The sequence below is a fragment of the Hippoglossus stenolepis genome, chromosome 1 (assembly GCF_022539355.2).
Source record: "Hippoglossus stenolepis isolate QCI-W04-F060 chromosome 1, HSTE1.2, whole genome shotgun sequence".
Classification (NCBI taxonomy): Eukaryota; Metazoa; Chordata; class Actinopteri; order Pleuronectiformes; family Pleuronectidae; genus Hippoglossus; species Hippoglossus stenolepis.
The window spans coordinates 14,280,731-14,301,964 of NC_061483.1; the positions used below are offsets into that span (position 1 = coordinate 14,280,731).

General features: G+C 39.9%; 1 protein-coding gene across 1 annotated transcript in view; it reads left to right on the top strand.

Moving 5' to 3' along the window:
- Positions 1 to 20,860, top strand: part of cpne7 (copine VII) — a 36,164-nt gene extending 15,304 nt beyond the window's left edge. The window contains exons 9-16 of the mRNA XM_035159386.2: positions 78 to 164; positions 508 to 567; positions 1,653 to 1,786; positions 8,572 to 8,626; positions 12,217 to 12,268; positions 12,632 to 12,765; positions 14,486 to 14,722; positions 15,747 to 20,860. Coding sequence (XP_035015277.1) covers positions 78 to 164; positions 508 to 567; positions 1,653 to 1,786; positions 8,572 to 8,626; positions 12,217 to 12,268; positions 12,632 to 12,765; positions 14,486 to 14,722; positions 15,747 to 15,899 — 912 coding nt within the window. The 3' untranslated portion in view covers positions 15,900 to 20,860. The remainder of the gene's footprint in view (positions 1 to 77; positions 165 to 507; positions 568 to 1,652; positions 1,787 to 8,571; positions 8,627 to 12,216; positions 12,269 to 12,631; positions 12,766 to 14,485; positions 14,723 to 15,746) is intronic.
- The last annotated feature ends 374 nt before the right edge of the window (positions 20,861 to 21,234 follow it).

A 21,234-nucleotide genomic window follows, 5' to 3' on the forward strand; every position in this document is an offset into this window, starting at 1 on the left:
AAACACTTCATGTGCTCGTGTGTGTGTTCGAAAGAGATTTTGCTCCCTTTTTTCAACTTCAACTCTCTTTGTTTAAGGTGACGTGGGATTGTATGAATCCAAAGTACAAACAGAAGAAGAGAAACTATAAAAATTCAGGAGTTGTCATCCTCAGTGACGTTAAGGTAGGAATCTGCTGTACGGATTAATCATATCTAACAGGAGGGAGTTGAACAGTATTTTGCTGTTTTATTTAACTTTATGACATAGGAACAAAATAGAAGAAACGTATATAAGAAAAACATTAACCCATGAGCTTTTTGTTTGGTTTTATTGTTCATCTAAATGTGAAACTGTAATTACTGTTTACAGTTGCTTTCACAACGTAAATCGCAACATGTTTACACTCGACAGATTAGTTAATTTAATTCAGTTTTAATGACCAGATGCGACGAACACTGACGCTGATCATTTTTCTCTTCCACTCAAACACATCTTCTGAAGAAATTTGTTTGTTTTTTCTTGCAGCTCCACAGAGTGTATTCCTTCTTAGATTACATCATGGGAGGATGCCAGATTCATTTTACGGTGAGTTGGTGTAGCTGTCATTGTGTTTTCAACTGTAGCTTTATGAAATGCCCTAAATCATAGCCCTCCACACCATGGCTCCTCCATACCTGTTGTATCTTCTCCATCCCTATACTCCCCTTCCCGTGCCCTGTGCTCCTCCTCAGCTGGTCTCTCTTCTCTCTGTCCTCACATTCAAACTCAGCACTACTCGAGCCTTCAGCTGCTCTGCACCACGACTCTGGAACCCTCTGACCCCTCACATCTGCCAGCTGGACTCTATCGAACTGTTCAATTCACATCTCAAAACACCTCTGTATAGAACAATCTACCACACATGACATCTCTGGTTTAGTTCACATGATGAAGTGTTAGGTGTCTATGCCTCTTGCTTTTTAACTATTCTTGTGTCACATATGTGGTATTGATAGGTGTTTGTGTCTCCTAATCTGAATTCAACACTTATATTTAACTTATTCACGTGTTTATTTCTGATATATTGTAATGTGTCCTTGAGCGTCTAGAAAGGCGCAGTGAAATACATTGTTTTTATTATTGTTATAGATGAACAGACGTTGGTTTGTCGCAGTTAAAATGCAGTTAACATTTTCCAGCTTTTTCTTTTGTTGTGAAGCACAAGACAGAATTTCAAAAATCTTTTTTATTCTCGAAAACTCTCCCCGATGGTGTTTTAAGTTCTCTTGTTGTAGGCAGCCTCGAATAATAATTTCTAACCTTCTTCCACTCCTGCCCTTTGGTCTGGCCTCTGTAGTGCTGTACCTCACAACGCTATGAATATTAATCACGGGGACTGCTGTGATACATGCCGTTCCTTCCTGGATGAAATAGCCGGCTGCTTGGATCTTAAGAGTGTGGAAGCTGCTGCTGCCTCAGTGTATGTGGGTGTAGAAAGTTCAAGTTCCTACCTCTGATCAGATAATTTATACTGCCATCAGGCGTATTTCAGGCTCGCTCGCTTACAATAACTTCCTCTATCAAGAGCAGCCAAGTAATAGTCTTGGCAAAAACAAAAAAAAGTTTGAAGCACCAGAAGAAAACTTAACTGACTGTGTCCTATTGTTCACTTTGCACTTCTTTTCTACCAGGTTGCCATTGACTTCACAGCCTCCAATGGAGACCCCAGGAACAGCTGCTCATTGCACTACATCAACCCGTACCAGCCCAACGAGTACCTGAAGGCTCTGATAGCAGTAGGCGAGATCTGTCAAGACTACGACAGGTTTGTCATTTATTTTTGTCTTTGCAGTAAAGATTGTCTGCGTGTCCTGTTGTGAATCGGAGCTGCAGAACGCTCCACTCTGTGTGAATGACACACAAGGGCTGTAATGGAAATCGTGGAGCAGTAAAGAAAAAAAAGAGGGCACAGAATCCTGCAGGTTATTATATATATATATTTTTGCTGCTGACCTGCCAGCTCCCCTCCATCTCCAATTCAATTCCTCACAGAAATGGACTGTGCATTCTGAGTTCTATCCATTAGCCGAGTTACAAGCCTCACATTGTCAAACAAGAAGCGATTACTTGCAGCTCACGTACAATCGTGTTTAGCGTCCGCATCATGTTCACACTGCTAAATCAAATTTAATCTGTGCCAAACCCGTTTCTATAAGTAATGCACGATAAACTGTTTGTACGGCAAAATTAGAGCAATCACATTTAGGCCTCTACAGAAATTACTTATGCATGAGGCTTATCAGGGGCTGAGGATGGTGCCATCAGCAGTCAAGGACACTGACACTATATTGGACACACTCTGTGGTCGTTCCTTAATGATTCACAGTTCTTTTTTCCCAAGTATCCATGAATTTCCATCTTTTAACGATCTGTCAGAAAGATGACACTTTGACCTTGCTCTAAGCCACAGGCATTTAGAACGGACAGCTTTTTGTTAAAGACTTCTGAGCTAGTTGTCAGGTTGTTTCTAAACCAATCAGGCGTAACAGATTGGGGGAAAAAATGACAGACACAACATTTCTCTCATTTCATTTTTTAATTAAACAAATAATATAATCAAGCTAATCAAAGTAAAGAGTTAAGGAAATGCATCTTATATTATAACATATAGACAAATACTTCTGTAAGTAAATATATAAATTATATATAATATAAAAAAATGATCAGTTTCTATTGAAGTCATTACAATTACTTATTTTAATAATGGGTTAGTACTTTTGATCAAGTCATGATTATCCTAGTTTTATGTGACCTCAATTTCTTCTCCCATCATCATGAAGTAATGTAATTTTCCATCTTGCGTGACTTCCCTGCAGATTCTACCACCGCACACCCACTCTCCACTCAGACACAAATTAGCAAATTGGTGCTGTTTTTCTGTTTGCATGTCTGCTTATGTCTCAAAAAATGAATACAAATGCAAACAGCTCTTTGAGGGGAGAAGTAATTATTTTCAAGAGAAACAAATGCCTTCATCCATGGGTGATGTGTGGTATAGAAAAACCAAAGTAAGCTATTCGAGTGGATGGAATTAAAAAGTGATTGGAATTGCATAATTTTTCTAGTGATTTTGAAATAATTTAGTGAAAATTGAGTCCACGGCTGAAGGATCAAGTAATTTATCAGGATAAAGAAGAATCTTAATTTTCCTCTACATTACATTCGCTTCAACAGTAGCATTATTTTGAAAGTGTAGTTGAAGGTGGACATCATGGGGGTCTAGAGGTTGACTGTTGCATCCCTGGTTTGACATCTCCTCATGTTTTCTTTAATGTCACTGCTCTGGCAAAAATATATATACTTTATATATATATATATAATCATCTGTCCTGGTTCAGTTTAGTCCCACACACACACATTATTGAATCAACAGTATGCAGTGGTGTTTGTAAGGACAGCCCTGACTGTTTTACATGCACTCCACAGTCTGGTCTCTCACAGCGGTGGCTGTGTGTGCTTTCTCCTGCAGATAGCTCGATGAGTTTCCTCCCAGCATCTGTTGCACTGGTCCTCCTCCTGAGCTTGGATAGGCACATTGCCCTGAACGAACACATGCAGAGCCAGGGACTAGGACAGCAGGATAGCAGGCACTTCAAAAAGAAGTGGGAGGCTTCATGGCTGGAGACTTAACAGAGAAAGTGCAGCATGAAGCCAGTTTGAAAAATCATTAAAAACGTGGAAACGATATTTTCACATGAGAACCCCTGCTACTGTAAATGCACATGTGCTGGCTGATGCAGTTTTGCACACATTTACAGTAACACACATTTTGTTTCTAAAAGTGTCAAATATGCACAATTTCTTTTTTAGTTTTTGCAGGGGGGCTTGCAGGTGCTCGCTCATCAATGGGAAATAATTCATAATAGTATGATCCGTTTCAGAGAAAGACCCTCTCATCTGTAGAAACTAAGCCAGATGAGGATTAACACTCTGACTTGTGATTTATGCAGATCCTCCCAATGAATATCTGGGGAGCACTGTCTGGCTAATTATAGCATCCGAGAGATAGCACTGGAGACACTGAAAACCTGCCTGAAAGTGAGCAGTTCATCCATGGAGCTTCATCACTTCCATGTTTACCCAGATACACAGGAGCATCATGCATGGAAACATGCCTCTCGGGTACAGTGACCGCAAGTGTAGGCAGCCCTTCCCTCTCAAGTTGGAATTGTTATTGAGGTGTAAAACGTGGGCAGGCAAACCTTTTAGCCTTTAGTGGATATAGGTGATGTGGGATTGTAGAGTCCTTGCAGAGGAGTGCATTATGGAGCTGGAGTGACGAGCTTGTCTGTGTGGGCAGAGGCTCGATTACCTTGCTGAGAACAGTGTGATGCCAGGCACATCTCCCCGAGGCTCCTCACATTTGCCGACATTCACGGACAAACTGACTTGGTGAGAACGACTCGTCAGTAGTCTTCTCTGGACCGAAAGTGCTATGTCATACCTCTACTTTCACAAGACATTTTTAAATTTGCACATAGAAATCAGTTCATCGCGGCTCCGAGGGCAATTTGTAAAAGTAAGGAGGGAAAAGGTGGGAGCATACATGCTGTATATCCGCTTTGTTAACAATAACAAGAAAACATGTCAGAATAAAATTGGCTCAGCATGAAATACTCCCTCTCCATTTCATTAAAAAATCGTTTCCTATGCTGGTGAAGCTGGGAGAACAAGCATAGGAAACGATTTGTTAACAGTAGCAATTTTACAGTAGCAATTAGTTTTTTCCTATTATTTTGCATCCATACAACATCCCACAGTGTGTTTGAAAGGTCACAACAGTGGGAGAAAAGCCTGTACTGGGAGTTACTTTGATTGAAATGAATTTAAAATTTAAATGAAAAATGTAAATAGCATACAACATATTATTTATCACCTGCTTGGCACTAATTTATCAATTTGTTTTGGATATTGTTACTGGAGTATGTGTCTATACCTGGATAAACTACAGCACATTAGCATATGAGCGATTGTATTCCACAGAGCTGAAGTTCATTCACGTTTATCTTGTTTTTCCTTTTTCTGTTTTTACAATGATAGTTTCCAAATGTGCGCTTTAAATGGCCCATGAACTGTTTTCAGTGACGTCTTTCTAACTGAGCTCCAATTCTCTAAAGCCCCGCAGGCTGTTGTTGTTGTTGCCTTTGGCAGCTGCTGTAAATATACGAATGCAAGGTTGAGTGAAAAGACATATTTTCCTTTTTATCCTCCAGGTTCCTGAAGGAGCAAAAATAACAGTAGTAATAATAATAATACAGCCTGAGCTGCTGTGCTCTGGTGTTACTGTAACTCTATTCCTGCAGCAATAACAGCAGTTACTCACCAAATCAAGTTGCCTCTGTCAAGAGTTCATGATTAAGTTTGTGTAAGTCCACTTCATTCAGTTAATGAAACACCTCTGATTGTACTGAAAAGCTGCTCAAAGCCGTCTTAGCTCAACCAGAGGACAAACAACTCTCCAATTATCACTTGTCAACACACCAAATAAATAAAAACCAAACGTCACTGTCAATTCTCCAGACTTTGATACACCCATACAATATTTACAGCAGAGGCTCTCAATGCCTTTCTCAGTCCAGGACCCTCTCACCACTTGTAATTACACATCTTCATAGTTATGTGAAAGAACAACACAAGAGAAATGCCTTAAAACTGAATACCCATATATCACCTGTTCACATACCCCCCCATTTGAGAACCACTGGTTAAGAGTAAATATATCATACACATCAGTTTAAATATTTGCCCCAAACTCAGATGGTGATGATCTGGGGATATTGTGTTGTGATTGCACTGAGCTGGAGAGTTCGGGTTGTTTTATCAGGCATGAATGAAATACAGTAAACGCTCTGATAAGGGAGGCCGACAAACAACAATCACTGATCTGACTGGAAATAAGCTGCAACAGCTCTGCTGCTTATGCTGAATGCTACAAGTTCGACAGCACACTAAATATAGAGTAGCCAATATTGTTATCAAGAAAATCTAAAAACCTGTGTGTATGTTTGGAAAAATATGAGTTAAAATATCACAGAAGGTGCTCTGTGGTGCAGGGATGGTAATATTTGATGCAAAAAAGGAAATCAACCAAAGCGCTGTTGCTGTGGAAATATTTAAAAGCCTTTATTGATGTGGCTAATGCACGGAAAAGATAAAAAAAAATCGATGAGATGTTGTCTTCGACATGAATTAGCCCCACACTTTTTATTTTTGCACAGCAAGAGCGCCTTGATTTATTTCCTGCTTTTTTTTTTCAAAATATATTGTCAGCTTAATGTGTATTTAATCAACACCATTTATTACATTACACTCTGAGAATTTTTAGTTAGGGGTCTTGAAAAAACACTTTGGTCAAAACAGTAAACCACATTTTTCACAAGTTTACTCAATAGTCTCTTTAGTTATAACTTTCCTGTCTGAAAAGTGCACAAAAGATAAAATAAGTACAACAAAAATGGTGAAAAGAACCATCAGAGCAAAGACAGGGCGTAAAAATATGCAAAAAAACCCACTGCAGGTATAAGTCATTAAAACTAATTCTGCAGTAAATTGGGTGTATTATACAGTATACACTGTGCCAAAGGATGAGTGAGTGAAGTGTTTGAGTCCACAAAACACTTTTTGTTTTCTGTTGTTTCAATGAACTGAATGTCCACTACCAGAAGTGGCAATGCTAGCAGACGTAGCCACACGAACCTTTGGGCGAGAGTGTGTGCGGTGTCCGAGTTGCCCGAGGGAACGTGAATGTGCCTCCGAGGAGGATATCAGAGGCTAAAAACATGGTGTAAATGCAAATGTCGGGGCTTGTGGACACTTGGATGACACCACACAAGCAGTATGGAGACATGTCTGTAGAAGAGGTAACCTGGGCTAGAACACTGTTTACCCCAGAGAATCAAACACTTCACCTCTCTCTCTCTCTCTCTCTCTCTCTCTCTCTCTCTCTCTGGTTGACTGTGTCTAATACACGTCTGACCACAGCTTGTATATCTATAAAGATTCTGCACCTTTGTTTAAGAGGAAAATTATTGTACGAGTCTTTTGAGGCTACAATTAACATTGTTCTATCCACTTAAATTGAATTGCTGTTGGTTGACTACATTCACAGTAATTCACCACTTTTCAGCTCTGTTTGTGAATCAATCCCTCAGTTTACTCTGTAGTAGCATTTAAATCGAGATTTCTTGTGAGGCAGCGGGTGTGGAAGCAAAACCAGTGGGTTTTAGTCGCACAGTGGTAATTTTCACTTCAGTAAAGGCAAAGCAAGTTGATTTTATGTGGCTCTTTTCAACAGCAAGGTGAAGGGCTTTACATTAGATACACTTTACTGTAACCTACTCTTGTGAGAAATTTGTTATTATTAAATTTAATAAAAGGCCCTGGCAAACCGGAAAGTCTTCTGCCTTCATTTAAAAGAGCTGACAGTTGCAGCAGACGTGCAGTTCTCTGGGAGTTTGTAGTAAATGAATGTGAATGCTGCCCCATGTTTTTCCAAATCCTGCTGAGACATAAGTCCCTTTATCTTCAAAATGCCATCTCAAAAAAAATGTTACTTCAGTTTTACCTGTGTTTAACCAAATTAAATACTGACACATGCAATTTTTGATTTGTTCAATCCACTTACAGAAAGCTTGTATGAGATTATAGTCCACTGATGATATGGTTATGCACATGTATGTCATGTGCGTAGTAGTGATGAGAAATATTTATGTTTTCCATAATCTGAGCAAGTGGGAGCATGTAGATGTTGAACAGAAGACGCCCTAAAGTGCAGCCTTGGGGAACTCCACATCTCAGAAGTGAAATTAGCGGTAAGGACAAAGTAGTTCCAGGATTTAAGCCACTTTAGTGCTGTGTTAGAAAGAACCATCTAGTTTTCCAGTCACTAATAGGTTGTGGCTGACTCTCTCTAATACAGCACTGAGATCCAGTAATACTAACACTGAGATTCTGCCTCTCTGTGTTTAACTGGATGTCCTTCACCTTAACAAGAGCAATTCAAGGCTTTGCATTGTGGTTTCATTAACCGATAGTACATGCATACAAACATATACATGCCATGGACACTATTTTTCTTTTGTCATTCAGGAAAGCGCATTCAGGGAACGCGCTTTATTGTGAAAAAGTTCCCTGTTTATAAATCTGACCCACATGAGATAGGTGGTTCTAAATATAATGCACTGTCTGGCAAGAAGAGAGAGGCTTGAGACACAATCTTTGTCTTGTTGTTTAGACAAAACTGACCCTGACCTTTGACACTACCCACACAATCTTACAGCGGAATCTGCTCAGAGAGTGGTACGATGAAAGATTGAGGGAATACAGACTGAGGCAGGTGCACACACTGGCTGCAGGGAACGTGGGACAGATTTCCATTTGTAACTGAAGCTTTTAACATTTATGAAATTCAAACAAACAAGGGGTTTGCCCCTGGAAACATGAACAGATGGATAGAAGACATCAATAATTTTCTGATTGCTGTCAACCCCCATCCCAGATGAAACTGCACTTACTGTAATGCATAACTAATTCATTCGCTTGTCGTTTCAGTGACAAAAGATTTTCAGCTTTGGGGTTTGGTGCCAGAATCCCTCCAAATTATGAGGTGAGTATTTCTGTTCGTATCTTTCCTGCATTTCATTCATTCTCTCTTTTTTTATGCTCTGTTCTGTCTTCAGTCACATGAGCAGCATTATGCATACTATATATTCATGTGCTCTTATCGTATCCTGGTATTTTCCACTACTCTGGGAATTTATGTTAAGCGAGCAGATTTTTGACCTATTTCATGACGCACTTTTGTCATTCTGTCAAATTTTCAAATTTAAAACTAATTAGAGGGCTCTTTCTTATTCATAAGCCGCTTGTCTTAAAATATCAACTTGTCTTGAGAAAATAACATATTCCAATGAAATAATAGCCATGTAGTGTTGTTGCTTAATTTACATAAGAATTCATGAGTGTGAGAGCGTTTGTTTAAGCAAATTGGACACTGAACCAAAAGCCTTCAGTGATTCTGTGCAGAGCCCTGGGGAGACATCTGACATGTGAAAAGTGTGCGCGTGCTTGCCTGACACACACACACACACACACACATACACACACACACACACACACACACACACACACACACACACACACACACACACACACACACACACGCACACACGCACATGCCCAATGCTGTTTGATAATCTATCAAACCAGATGAATCTATGTTTAATGTGAGACTGCAATGAGCTATGTGCCAGTCTGAAACACTAATTATTATAATTTTAATCATGCAAAGATTTGCAGCTCAGTAAATACAAACTATTATTTTTTTAATTTACCATGACAGTGACTGCCTGCAGGAGTCAGAATTATTTTATTGCATGCTGTTGCCACATTGTGGTTGCTGGTGTGGGTGAATGTTAATAACTGTTAAGTCATTAGACTATGATTTGCATCTATAAACTCCGGTTACACCTGTGTGGAACTTTGATGGACCTCGGTGTTGTCGTGCACTCTAGTCCTGTACAATATAGAATGTATATAAACTGTGAAAAGAAAATAAGAAAAAGATCCAGTATGTGAGTTTGCAAGCCAAGGATGCATCACATAGTGAGTGAGTTTGAATTAAAAAGTGAATTCATGGGAAGCCTCATAGTTTATTGCAGTGAATGTGGCTTATTGTGTTCAGTGAATTTAAAGTTCCCAGAAAATTAGTTTTACATTCTAAGGGAGTTGGAGGAAGCTCTCACACAGAACTTGTTTGGTGCATTACTGGTGTGTTTACCCACGTTTAGTTTGTTTGTTGCTGTCAATCAAACTCTGGCAGAAATGTTTTTTGTCCATGTGGGACCCTTTCCTCATAGACAGATGATGACTGACGATGCTTGTACACCTTGTTTTGATCCGGATCTTTTCAGGTTTGTCGTCCATGGTCCAGACCAACTGACAGATTAAGTCAGATCAAAAGAGTTGGTCTTAGTCAGGATCAAACTGAATTATGGGTCGGATCATTTGTGGTGTGAAAAACCTTTTTGGGAAAGTTTGCACTTTTGGATCAACTGCAGGAAGTTGAGAAAACATGGAAGCGGCTCGCAGGATTGGTTAAAATCTTCACCTCAGATGATATAATGTTTTTACGTCAAGGATGTTCATGTGGTGCATTCTATCTAGTATTGAGTACTGTGTCTGATGTTGGTGATACTGACAGTAAAACTATAGGGATATTGCACTGGCGACAAAATTAATTGAATGAACCAGCTCATTGATTTTACTAATTCACATGGAAACATTACCACCCGTTGAATTGAGAAGACAGACGCACGCCCCTCTACAACCGATTCATGTCAAGTATAGGTAGACGCAGCTTAGAAGTTGATGACAACAAGACGTATGTGTGTCATAGAAAAGTCTTTAGTTTGCTCCATAAATTACAACTAACCAGATCAAATGTAAACTAGTAACAAAAACATGAACCTTGGTTCAGACTTTCAGTTGAGAAAACACCCTGAGGCAATTTGTTTTCAGTACCTTTTTTGAGAGTTTTATTTTGGCAAAGCTAAGAGATGAAACTTAAAAATTGCATGATATAAAAGGTACTCGTGTGGCTAATGATGTTCCTGATGTTTAACAATACTGTGCTCCAGGTAAGAGTCTCTGTAAACTAGTGAACAAGCCTGCCCCTGGAACCCAGCCATTACTCATGTTATTACACCAGTGTGTGTGTGTTCTGCTATTCCATGTGAACAGACCTGTTAAATGAAAAAACAAGATCCCCTCTGCTGCAGAGGCTCAGTGCAAAAAGAAAAAACTGTGGTCTGCTTGATGGAATTCTCTAGAGCTCCTCATATCTATTTGTGCACTGAGTGGATTCAGGCTGTTAATCACATTTAAGACATAAATGACTTTAAGAAAGTAGCCAGCTGGAGAGGAGTCAGTTGTCACTGATCTGGCTGACAGTTGGTGCTTGTGAAAAAAACAAAAAAAACAGTTGCATGTGAGAGGAGGCATCGAGAGGGGGATTTCGTTTTTTGCCAGCTTTGAGATAAACAAAGTAAATCTGACATTTGGACAGAAATAATACGGCAGATAAATGGAGCTGGGTTGAAATCTCTTTTCAGAAACCAGAATTTAAGCATATAGTCCACGCTACATGCTCATTAGTGTGCAGTGAGATGATTCAGGATATAAGCCGACCATTTGGAATGTAGTAAACTCTTATTAGTACTTAACCGAGTCTCACTGTAAAATAAAAGTGATTTACAGTTATTTAGTGGTTTGAAATCTATTGGATTTGGATTTATATCCAATTAAGCTATAATAACCTACAGCTAACACAACTTTGCTGGCTCCTGAATAATTGTTTCCCTCTGAACATATTATTCGCACATCATTTTCCTGCGTTTATTAATTTACATGCATGACTAATATATCAGCCACCTTTTGGAACGACCCAGTTTTCTGCATTTATTGGTCATGACATGTGATCTGATCTGCATCTGGGCCACAATTACAGACAAACACCATGTGCCTAACACACACACAAACCGTTATCCTTTGTCTTTATTGAACACGTCCATTAAATATTCACTGTGCTGCTGGGAGAAGTAGACGTGAAGCCTCAGATTTGATAATTGGTCGAAGCTCGTTTGGCCTCAATAACCTAAACAAGCTTTTCCAGTGGCTCCAGATCAGACCTGCACAACCTCCAGGAGGAATGTATAGAATACTCCAAAAAATAATGATGATATAAATAATTATGAAGATGATGATAAGAATATAACTTTATTTGTGTAGTTCTTATTTAAACAAGATTACAAAGAGCATTACATAATATAGGGGAATGAAACAACACGATAAAAACAGATACCAAGCTGGCAAATCTAATCTCCAGAGCTTCTGGGCCCTGATGGTTGCCGCTAAGTGTTGGTTGGGAGATCTGAGATGACAGCTCGGAGCATAGGGAGTTATTATCGCCATAATATAACTGGGGGCAAGACTCAGTGTTGAGGTTAACATGTATTAAACCAATCCTAAATTGAATTGGCAGTGGAGGGAGGCGCACATTGGAGAAACATGGGCCCTACAGTTTGGTGTTGGTTAAAATGTGAGCAGCAGCACAAACATCTGGTACAATATGGATATTACGGAAAAACAAGCGCTGCCGTCTCAGAGGTGATTCACAATTTTCTTCTTCATCCACAGGTGTCGCATGACTTTGCCATTAATTTCAACCCCGAGGATGATGAATGTGAAGGTAAGGACGGGCTCAGTGAGAAGTGCACTGCTGATGATACAAGAATTAACATCTGTAATCTGACCACACAGCTGCTAAAATATTGATATTGCTCAGCAGCTCACAGAAATGAATACAGAACAGATCCAACAGTACAGAAGAAAAAAAGCTCACCGTAACAGTTTCTGTGAGAATTCCTGTGTTTGTTAAAATGTTTCCACCTTTCAGAGGATTTAACTTTAACTGTGTGAGGCAGAAAACATATTCTCACCACTACAGATTCTTTTTTACACTGCTGTGAATGGTTGACTGTACCTTATAGAGCCTTGATTGCGGACAAGTGTATATACTCGTATTGACGTCTCCTTTCCCCCCCCATAACAGAGATCCAGGGGGTGGTTGAAGCCTACCAGAACTGTCTCCCCAAGATCCAGTTGTACGGCCCAACCAATGTCTCTCCCATCATTAACAGGATAGCCAAGCTGGCAGCAGGGGACGGCAACATTAAAGATGCCTCTGTGAGTGTCCCTTCATACTCCATTAGAAATCTGTGGATGTAATACAGGCTTTGTAGATGTGCCTCCTGCTGAGAATCCCAAGTGAGTGGCCTCTGGCTCACCTCACTGTTTATAGTGATGATGCCTTATGGCACAGAAGAAAAAAGGAGACTCCCATTATATAATCAATTAGTATTCTTTATATTACATATTGGTGGTGTATGTTCAGGACATATTTTTATAACATTGACGTATTTTTGAGTCTTGGGTGCTGCAAACTAAAGCATTTTGAAATTGTACCTGATTTTAAAAATGTGGTCGACAGACACAACGACAGATGTTAAGTATTTTTAATCTTTTGATCGTGAAACCACACACACTATTAACTATTAACTCCCGAGTGGTGATTACAGAGACTCGGGAACTCACAGAAACTCACGTGATCAAACGTGACCTCAGAATAGAAACAAACATGGAGGCGGACTGCCGGCGTCGTCAGCTGGTCGCGCTTGTTTGTGTCCACAATCGAGGACACGTTAAACAAGCCCTAATGTTTTCTTTTTTTTACCGAAAAGTAAAAAGTCTTATTTATGCTGTCGGCAGCCATGACTCAGTTCTCAACACAAGTTCGCATCATCTAGTTGGGGACGCTTCCCTGTCAGCTCGCTCTCATTGGCTCTGGGTTGCTGGTTTCTGCTCACTCACGCAATCGGTTTTCCTTTCATTCTACATGAGTCAGCAGTATCAGTCTTCTTAGACAATTGATTTGATTTCACTGTTTATTTATTTTCTTGTCGTGCACTCTGACGTGCTTCATGGGTTTATAAGACACCAAAAGTGAAGTGTCAGCAGTCCATCAACATTTTATTACAGGTCAACATTAAAATCTGCCTTTTCCACCCAAGCCTCGCTAATGAAATCTCACTACAGGGAAATTTGCCCAGATGGTAAATCGGTAGCAGCCCCTTGATCATTAGGACTGAATTGGAAGCGAAATCAGACAGACAATTCCTCTGGTGTGCAGCGAACCTTGAAAATTATCCCTTGAACTGCAGCTAAAATTTGATTTAAAGACAACATCTGATATAGTCAGTGTTTTTAAATTGTTTCCTGAACATCCCTTTGGGAGTGAAAAGTCTTTATCTTTTTACTATTGTAAATGACCCACTGGGCACACGGACATTTTGTTCCACACTATCACACTACTGTAATTGCACCGACCCACTTGCAATTATTTACTCATTTCCCCCTTAAATGATTAAATGAGCTGCAGAAAACAATAAGGCTATCAGGAGCCACATTAGACATTAAAAACACACTTATAAGACATTTAGTGAAACGCTCAGTATTCCGGCAAACTAATCACCACACATGGGACCAATCGAAAATGCCACGTTAATATCCTTGTAACCTACTCACATTATAATTCATTTTGCATATATGCACATGCATGCACACCGTTCTGTCTGAGGTGTAGTTGCTCTGTCCTTTGTTTCTGAAGTTCTCTTTTTAATATGTTCCTAATCTTTACCACTCAATGGATGATGAAATGCCTGCTTCTGTCCCCAGAACACACACACACACGCACACGCACACACACACACACACACACACACACACACACACACACACACACACACACACACACACAGAGGACCTTGCCTATAACCGCACGTTGGTGTTAAAATGGGTTAATGTAACCGTGGATTCATTCACACTGAAAGCTCTTATCTCCTTCCAGCGATACCACATCCTGCTCATCCTCACGGACGGTGTGGTGACAGACATGGCCGACACGCGTGAAGCCATTGTGCGAGCCTCCTACCAGCCTCTCTCCATAATCATTGTCGGTGTGGGCAACGCAGACTTCACAGACATGCAGATTTTGGATGGCGATGATGGAGTCCTACGCTCACCAAAGGGAGAGCCTGTCCTCCGGGACATTGTGCAGTTTGTGCCCTTCAGAGACTTCAAAACGGTCAGATTTTTGATAATGTCCCCCGCCCTTGTTATTTAAAAACAGTAATGAATTGTGGCTTCATGCAATCAGTGACACTTCAGCTTCACAATCAGTCTGTTCTGGACGAGATGTCTCACATCCCAAACAAAAACTTTTTTTACTAAATGTTTGTGTTGCTGCATATATTTATCATAATAACCAATGATACTGGGTAAAGCCAACAAATGCAGCTGCTGTAATTCAGCACATGAAGAGATGGGATGATGAGGATGAATTTGAATTTGTGAAATATATGCTGTGGACTTCACAGTCACCCAATTTCAAACCAGCTGAACATCAGTGGAAGATTTTGAGCCAATTCTCTGCACATGCATAATAAAACACCACATGAGGGAAAACATTCTAGAACAATGATGGTCACTCCTCCAGTCAAGCTGCAGATAATGACAGAATCTGCTCCATCCAGTTTGTGGAAAATACCATTTAAAAGAATTTAAATTTACATACAATTTAAATAATTATTCAATAAATGTATTACTGTCCTCTTCTTTTCAACAAAATGATTTGTCCACATTTACTGTTTAAAGTATGTCCTTCGTGTTTATTACACAGTTTATGTCACAGACAGTTTGCATGTTCTCCCTGTATGGTCTCTTTTTCTATATGGGCTTTCTGTGTGTGCACCAGCTTCCTCCCACAGCCCAAAGACATGGGATTAGGATAACTGGAGACTCTAACGTTTAATCGGCTGTAGATGTTCATGTGAAGGGTTGTTTGTCTCTGTATGGCTTTAATATGTTGTTTTCTACATAGTGCTCATCAGTATAACGATCAAAAAATACAAAATGCTGAAATTCAAACACTGCAAGACACATTTTTACCAAACTCTTAGGATCAATTTAGAAGACTTTTCTAGAGTCACAGACAGAACAGGACATACCTCTGTTCATTTGTCCTAAAACTGTAGTCCCCTTCACTGGAGACTGTTGTGTGTCAGCTCGCAGATTGCAAACAACATTTAACAGTTCTGTCTCCGTTGCAGGCTTCTCCCGCAGCCCTTGCCAAATGTGTTCTGGCAGAGGTTCCCAAGCAAGTCGTGGAGTACTACAGCCATAAGGCCATCTCCCCCATGTGCCCGATAAGGGACACACCCACGCCAATCCTCAGCTCGGTCGCCACCACCCCGACAGAATAACTACGCCCCCTGTTCCATGGGACCCAGCTTTGACCATAGCTCCAGTCTGGCAAACGAAGAGGGAGAGAGAGGGCACGTGCCTCGCTACTTTGGACGAGAAGTGAAGAGAAAAATCTTTCTAGATGTGTTGTTGCTCATTTATTTCACTTTTCACTCCTAACAAAGTGTTTATACAAGAACAGTGCGTCAGCGACTGTGGGTTATGTTTCTCTGCTCGGTGTGGATCCTGCACTTCTCCCTTGCCGTGCATACTGACCATCCAAGCTGTTTCAGGATCATGAATCCTTAATTATGATTTGCTTTTCCCCTAGTTTTTATGCATGCAAGCCAATCCCTCAGTGCCGATCCATACGTTGGATGCAGGCTTATTATTCCTTACTGCTCATGAAATTCTGCACCTCAACTATGTGTATTATGTTACTTTTTCTTCTCTTCAGACAATTTTAAAGATGTACTGTACAGTATATTGTAGAAGTGAATCACAGGAGGTATAAAGAAGAAGTGTTGCCTTTCTAACTTTGGACATCGACCTTCTAAAGTGCATCTGGCTGTAGAATTGGGGTTATTTTGGAATACAGACACTATTTCCAGACATGCAAAGATCACAATTTCAAATTTCAGCATGTCACCATTTGACACTGGAGCAGAGTGAATGCAAATTCAAAAATGAATTGATTTCCCCGAATGTATTCAGGTGAGAAAACAGCAGCTATGGAACAATGGTAATATGACTCAGTTCTGATGCGTCCACCCCCTCAGACCTGTTTGTCTTGTGCATCTGTGACACTGTGCGCGACATAATTACGTTAACAATGTGTGAGATTTGCTTCAGCTCGCATTCTTCATACGCTTTTTAGGTACGTCTAACAAGTGACAGGCAGACAGAGGACACAGTCAGGTCATCAGCGTGCAGGATGAAGTGGAAGATGTCTTTGGGTCGCTGTGCAGTGACAAAAGGTTGCAAGCAGCTCTTTTCACTGAGGTTAGCTGAGAAAAGAAGATGAGTGATCAAACACTATTTCTGGTCCTTTGTCTAGTGGATATGATGAAAGTCGTGAAAATCAAGCACCCTTTGTCCATTATTGTCGTCATCCCTAAGCCAGTCATCTTGCACGTAGCATTCTGCTGTATATTTCATTATTTTCTGCCATTTCTACTGCTTTGTACACAACTTCGTATATTTAATATAACTCATACTCAGAAATGTGACTGGCGAGCATACAAATTCAATCATATGAAAGCACAAAACCCACCACAGTAAGAGCTTTAACACATGATCTATAGTGGTTGCATTTACATTAGAAGAGTAAAGACCATTTTTTCCACATTTTTTAAAGGTTAATTTCCATAAGAAAGTATAAAATATTTGCTCGTCGCTGCAAATGTGCATCTTCAGAACAAACTGTTCTGTGAATCTATTATTTTAACGCGAGCCTGAAGGATCGTTGTTTACTGGAAGGTCTGCATGTGTTTTTTTCTGCTGTTCTATTACGCTTTAAAATGCTCCTCATATTTAAAAGCTATAACCTTCACTCCTACTTACCTCGTCAGATTGTCTCCACAGTGTTCAGACTGTAGCCTGTAACGGGTCAGAATGTGGCCTCTGTTAATGAGAAACAGAAGCTCTCTGAAACCAGAAAATCCATTTGCAGTCTAAGATTCAGTTTTTATTCTAAATACCTGCATGAAAAACTAGCATCTAATTATTATGATTACGAAAGAAGATTTGATGTGTTCAAGTCACATGCAATTACATCTTCACGAAAGACAAAAGAGTTGGATGGATGAAATGTGTTCTGTGTTTTCAAAAGCCACCCTTCTGGCATTTAAACCATTTTATCACTTACGAAAGGACCCACCCCCCAAAGCACACATTTTTCACTGCACGTACAAACTAGAAGGGCACTTGTTGAGCAAATACCTCTGCCAAGGCTGATTGGCCACTTTATCGCCATATTGCATATATATACGTGTATTGAGATCAGATACATCCAGACCATTACCTGGATCCACTCGAAATCTGTTCATATATATTAGCATTATACACATGTCTGTTTTTTGGTTTGTTTGTTTTTTTATTAAGATCTGTCCAATATTTCTTGAGAAATTCACAAAAATGGCAAAAGCTCAATGTTAAAGGAAGTGAAAAAAAAAGAATCCTTGATCCGCCCTCTTTATCGAATCTACTTAATGGGGTCCCATGCTCCACCCTTCTACCAAGTTTAGAGATAATTGGTTTGCTAGTTTGTGTGTAATCGGGCTAAACAGGAAACAAAAATGCTCTACTCCTTTCACCACATACAACATAAACACAATGTATTGTGGTTCATTATTTAGTTGTTCTTTATGTGCAGTGTGTTCTGGTAACGAATCTACACTTTGTATATTTGCTTAGTGTGTTTGCATTTATCTTAAATGGTGTGATTCATCTCTGAGTGACGCTGAACGATGACTAATCCACTCAGCCCGAGATCAAGCTGTCACTGCCATTGACTGCATCAGGAGAGTTAGTCTTTACATCTACTCTTCACACTTCCATCCACCTCTCAGCTACAGATATTAATCTGACCTTGATTTGTCCCCTGGAGCTTCGGCAGCCGTTCCCAGATACTCACTATTGACTACACTCATGAATGCACTGAAACACAGCTCTTTTAAAACATCACAGTTATTGAGGTTTTCTCTGTCTGAGGCCTATTGATTTTACAGGCCTTGAATCGGAGTCACACTCCATCCTTATTTGCGAGTAATGGAAGGAGTTTGGTCTCAGGGCTGAAGCTCGGCTCCATGTGATTGGTTTACAAGGAGGAAAAAACAAGGAAATACTGTTAGTAAATGGTCTGTATTTATATAGAGCTTTTTTAGTCTTGATGACCACTTAAAGCGCTTTACGGTACAGTTTACTGCCATTCAGCCATTCACACACACATTCATACTGTGCATCTATGGGCAGCACTTTTTTCTATGAGGGGCAATTCGGGGTTCAATATTTGCCCAAGGATACTTCGGCATGCAGATGGGGAAGACTGGGATCGAACTGCTGACCTTCTGGTTAGAGGACAACCGGTCCACCCCCTCAGCTCTGTTAAGATAAATAGCATTTGACATTATAGGTTATTTAATGTGAAAACAGGTCTTTTCTGTGCAAAGACATAATTGTTTTTGTATTTACACATTTTAATACAGTCATTTTAATACAATCTTTTATTTCCTTCAGTGGCGATCCATGCGTTGGACGCAGGCTTATAATTCCTTACTGCTCATGAAATTCTGCACCTCAACTATGTATGTTGTTACTTTTTTCTTATGTTCAGACAATTTTAAAGATGTACTGTACAGTATATTGCAGAAATTAATCACAGGAAGTATAAAGAAGAGGTGCCGCCTTTCTAACTTTGGACATTGACCCTTCTAAAGTGCATGTGACTGGTTTACAAGGAGGACATTCAAAAACAAGGAAATACCCTGCTGGGATAGATAACATCTGACATTATAGGCTATTTAGTGTGAAAACTGGTCTTTTCTGTGCAGAGACGTATTTGTTTTTGTATTTACACATTTTAATACAACCTTTTATTTTCATACATTCACTTGTAAAAAACATATATTATTATTATCTCATTCTAAGGATTCCTCATTCTCATAAGATTTACAACACAAGAAGTGTGACCAAAAAGTTTCTCAGATAATTATCACAAAAAACTTTTTCTGAAAGCCATTAAAACCAGCTTTGTGCTTTTCAATAAAGCTTTAGTGGCCACTCATTCTGACTAAATAATGTGCGGATATCAACCAGCAAATCTGTTCCTTGAGGGCAAACCGGCACATATTGAAATCTAAAAGTGACTGGCACTTCTTCAGTGATTCACACCTTGGTAATTCACGATTCGTCCCCCGTCACCTTATTGCTACTTTGCCTCTGGTTATGAGCTGCACCAGCTCGATGGTTCATTACCCTCTTACTCTATGAAATTTAATTCCACAACAGACTACATAGTTGTATTCCTTTATCTAAGAACTAAGTTTTGAGAATTGTTTTATTATCTAAAAAAAAAAACACACTGATCTGCCAAAATGACATTTTCTTGGTTCAAACACCTATGTAATATGGGGCGCACCGATCTGTCATGCCTTTCTGGGGTTACCTGAATTACAAAACATGTTCAATGTCTAGTGGTAATAAATGTTAAAAAGTGATGCATGGTTCTCTAACGCCTCGCCAGACGTGCTCCGAACAAATCTCCATCAAGACCTTCGCTGAAACTTATTTTTGATTATCGTCTTTTTCATAGCAATCAGCCATGTACAAAATGCTAAAGGTGTTCAAAGAATATCATTGTGTGCCTGTGTGCAAGAAACAGCTGAACCCAAGTGCTCAGCCTTGTGGTGTCATCATTTAAAAAAATATATTCTGTGTCTTAATGGGAACTCGTCATTTTGTGCCGCTGTGGTGCGAACAACAATAAGTGGAAACACTGGAGACTCGTGTGGTCTTCTTCCACTGTGGGTTTTTAAAAAACTGACGAATCCACCAAGCTGCTTATTTTCCCTTATCTATACTTGCACCATTGTAAGACCAAATTAACAAGTTAAAGGTTTCATAATGATGTAATTTCTCTCTCTCTCTCTCTCTCTCTCTCTCTCTCTCTCTCTCTCTCTCTCTTTCTCCCTCTCTCTCTCTCACCTATCCACTGTTAATCAGAACAAGGTTTACAGCCCCTGGCCCTGGCATGCAACTGGTGCACCTGCGGGCCGGTGCGGGCGAGAATTAAGCAGCACCGTGCATCATGAGTAAATATTTGATTTTGTCAAAGGGAATAAAGGGATTTATTGCATGCTTACTTTTACTGTTAAGCTGTGCTGTGCAGTCATTCCTTTGGATTGTATGATATGCTAATATGCAAACCTGCATTTGCACAAACCTCTGTTCTTGTAGTTTACCCTCTCTGTCTTGCGGTTAGGTAAATAAATCTCTTCATTTAACTGAAGCTGTCTCTGTTATTTGTTGTTTGTACTGAATTCAGCCTTATTTTGTCACATTAAGGTTCACAAAATTGAATTAATAACTGCTTCTTCATCATCTACAGTAGTTTCCTCTGATCCCTGTTCACTGTTTTAAGTGATTAGCTGCACACTGTACTGGAGGGAAAGAATAGAAATGAGACAATGGCGTTGATGTGCTCGATGAAATGTAGGTTATGCGCCTGTGCACGCGTTTTGGCCCGTGTGGTTTGGCTGCTGCTGCTGTGTGAGTACCTAATGCATAGAGAGAGCCTACTCTTTAATTCCATCAGACAGCTCCTTTCATTTAGCAGCTATTGTTGAGAGCACTGAA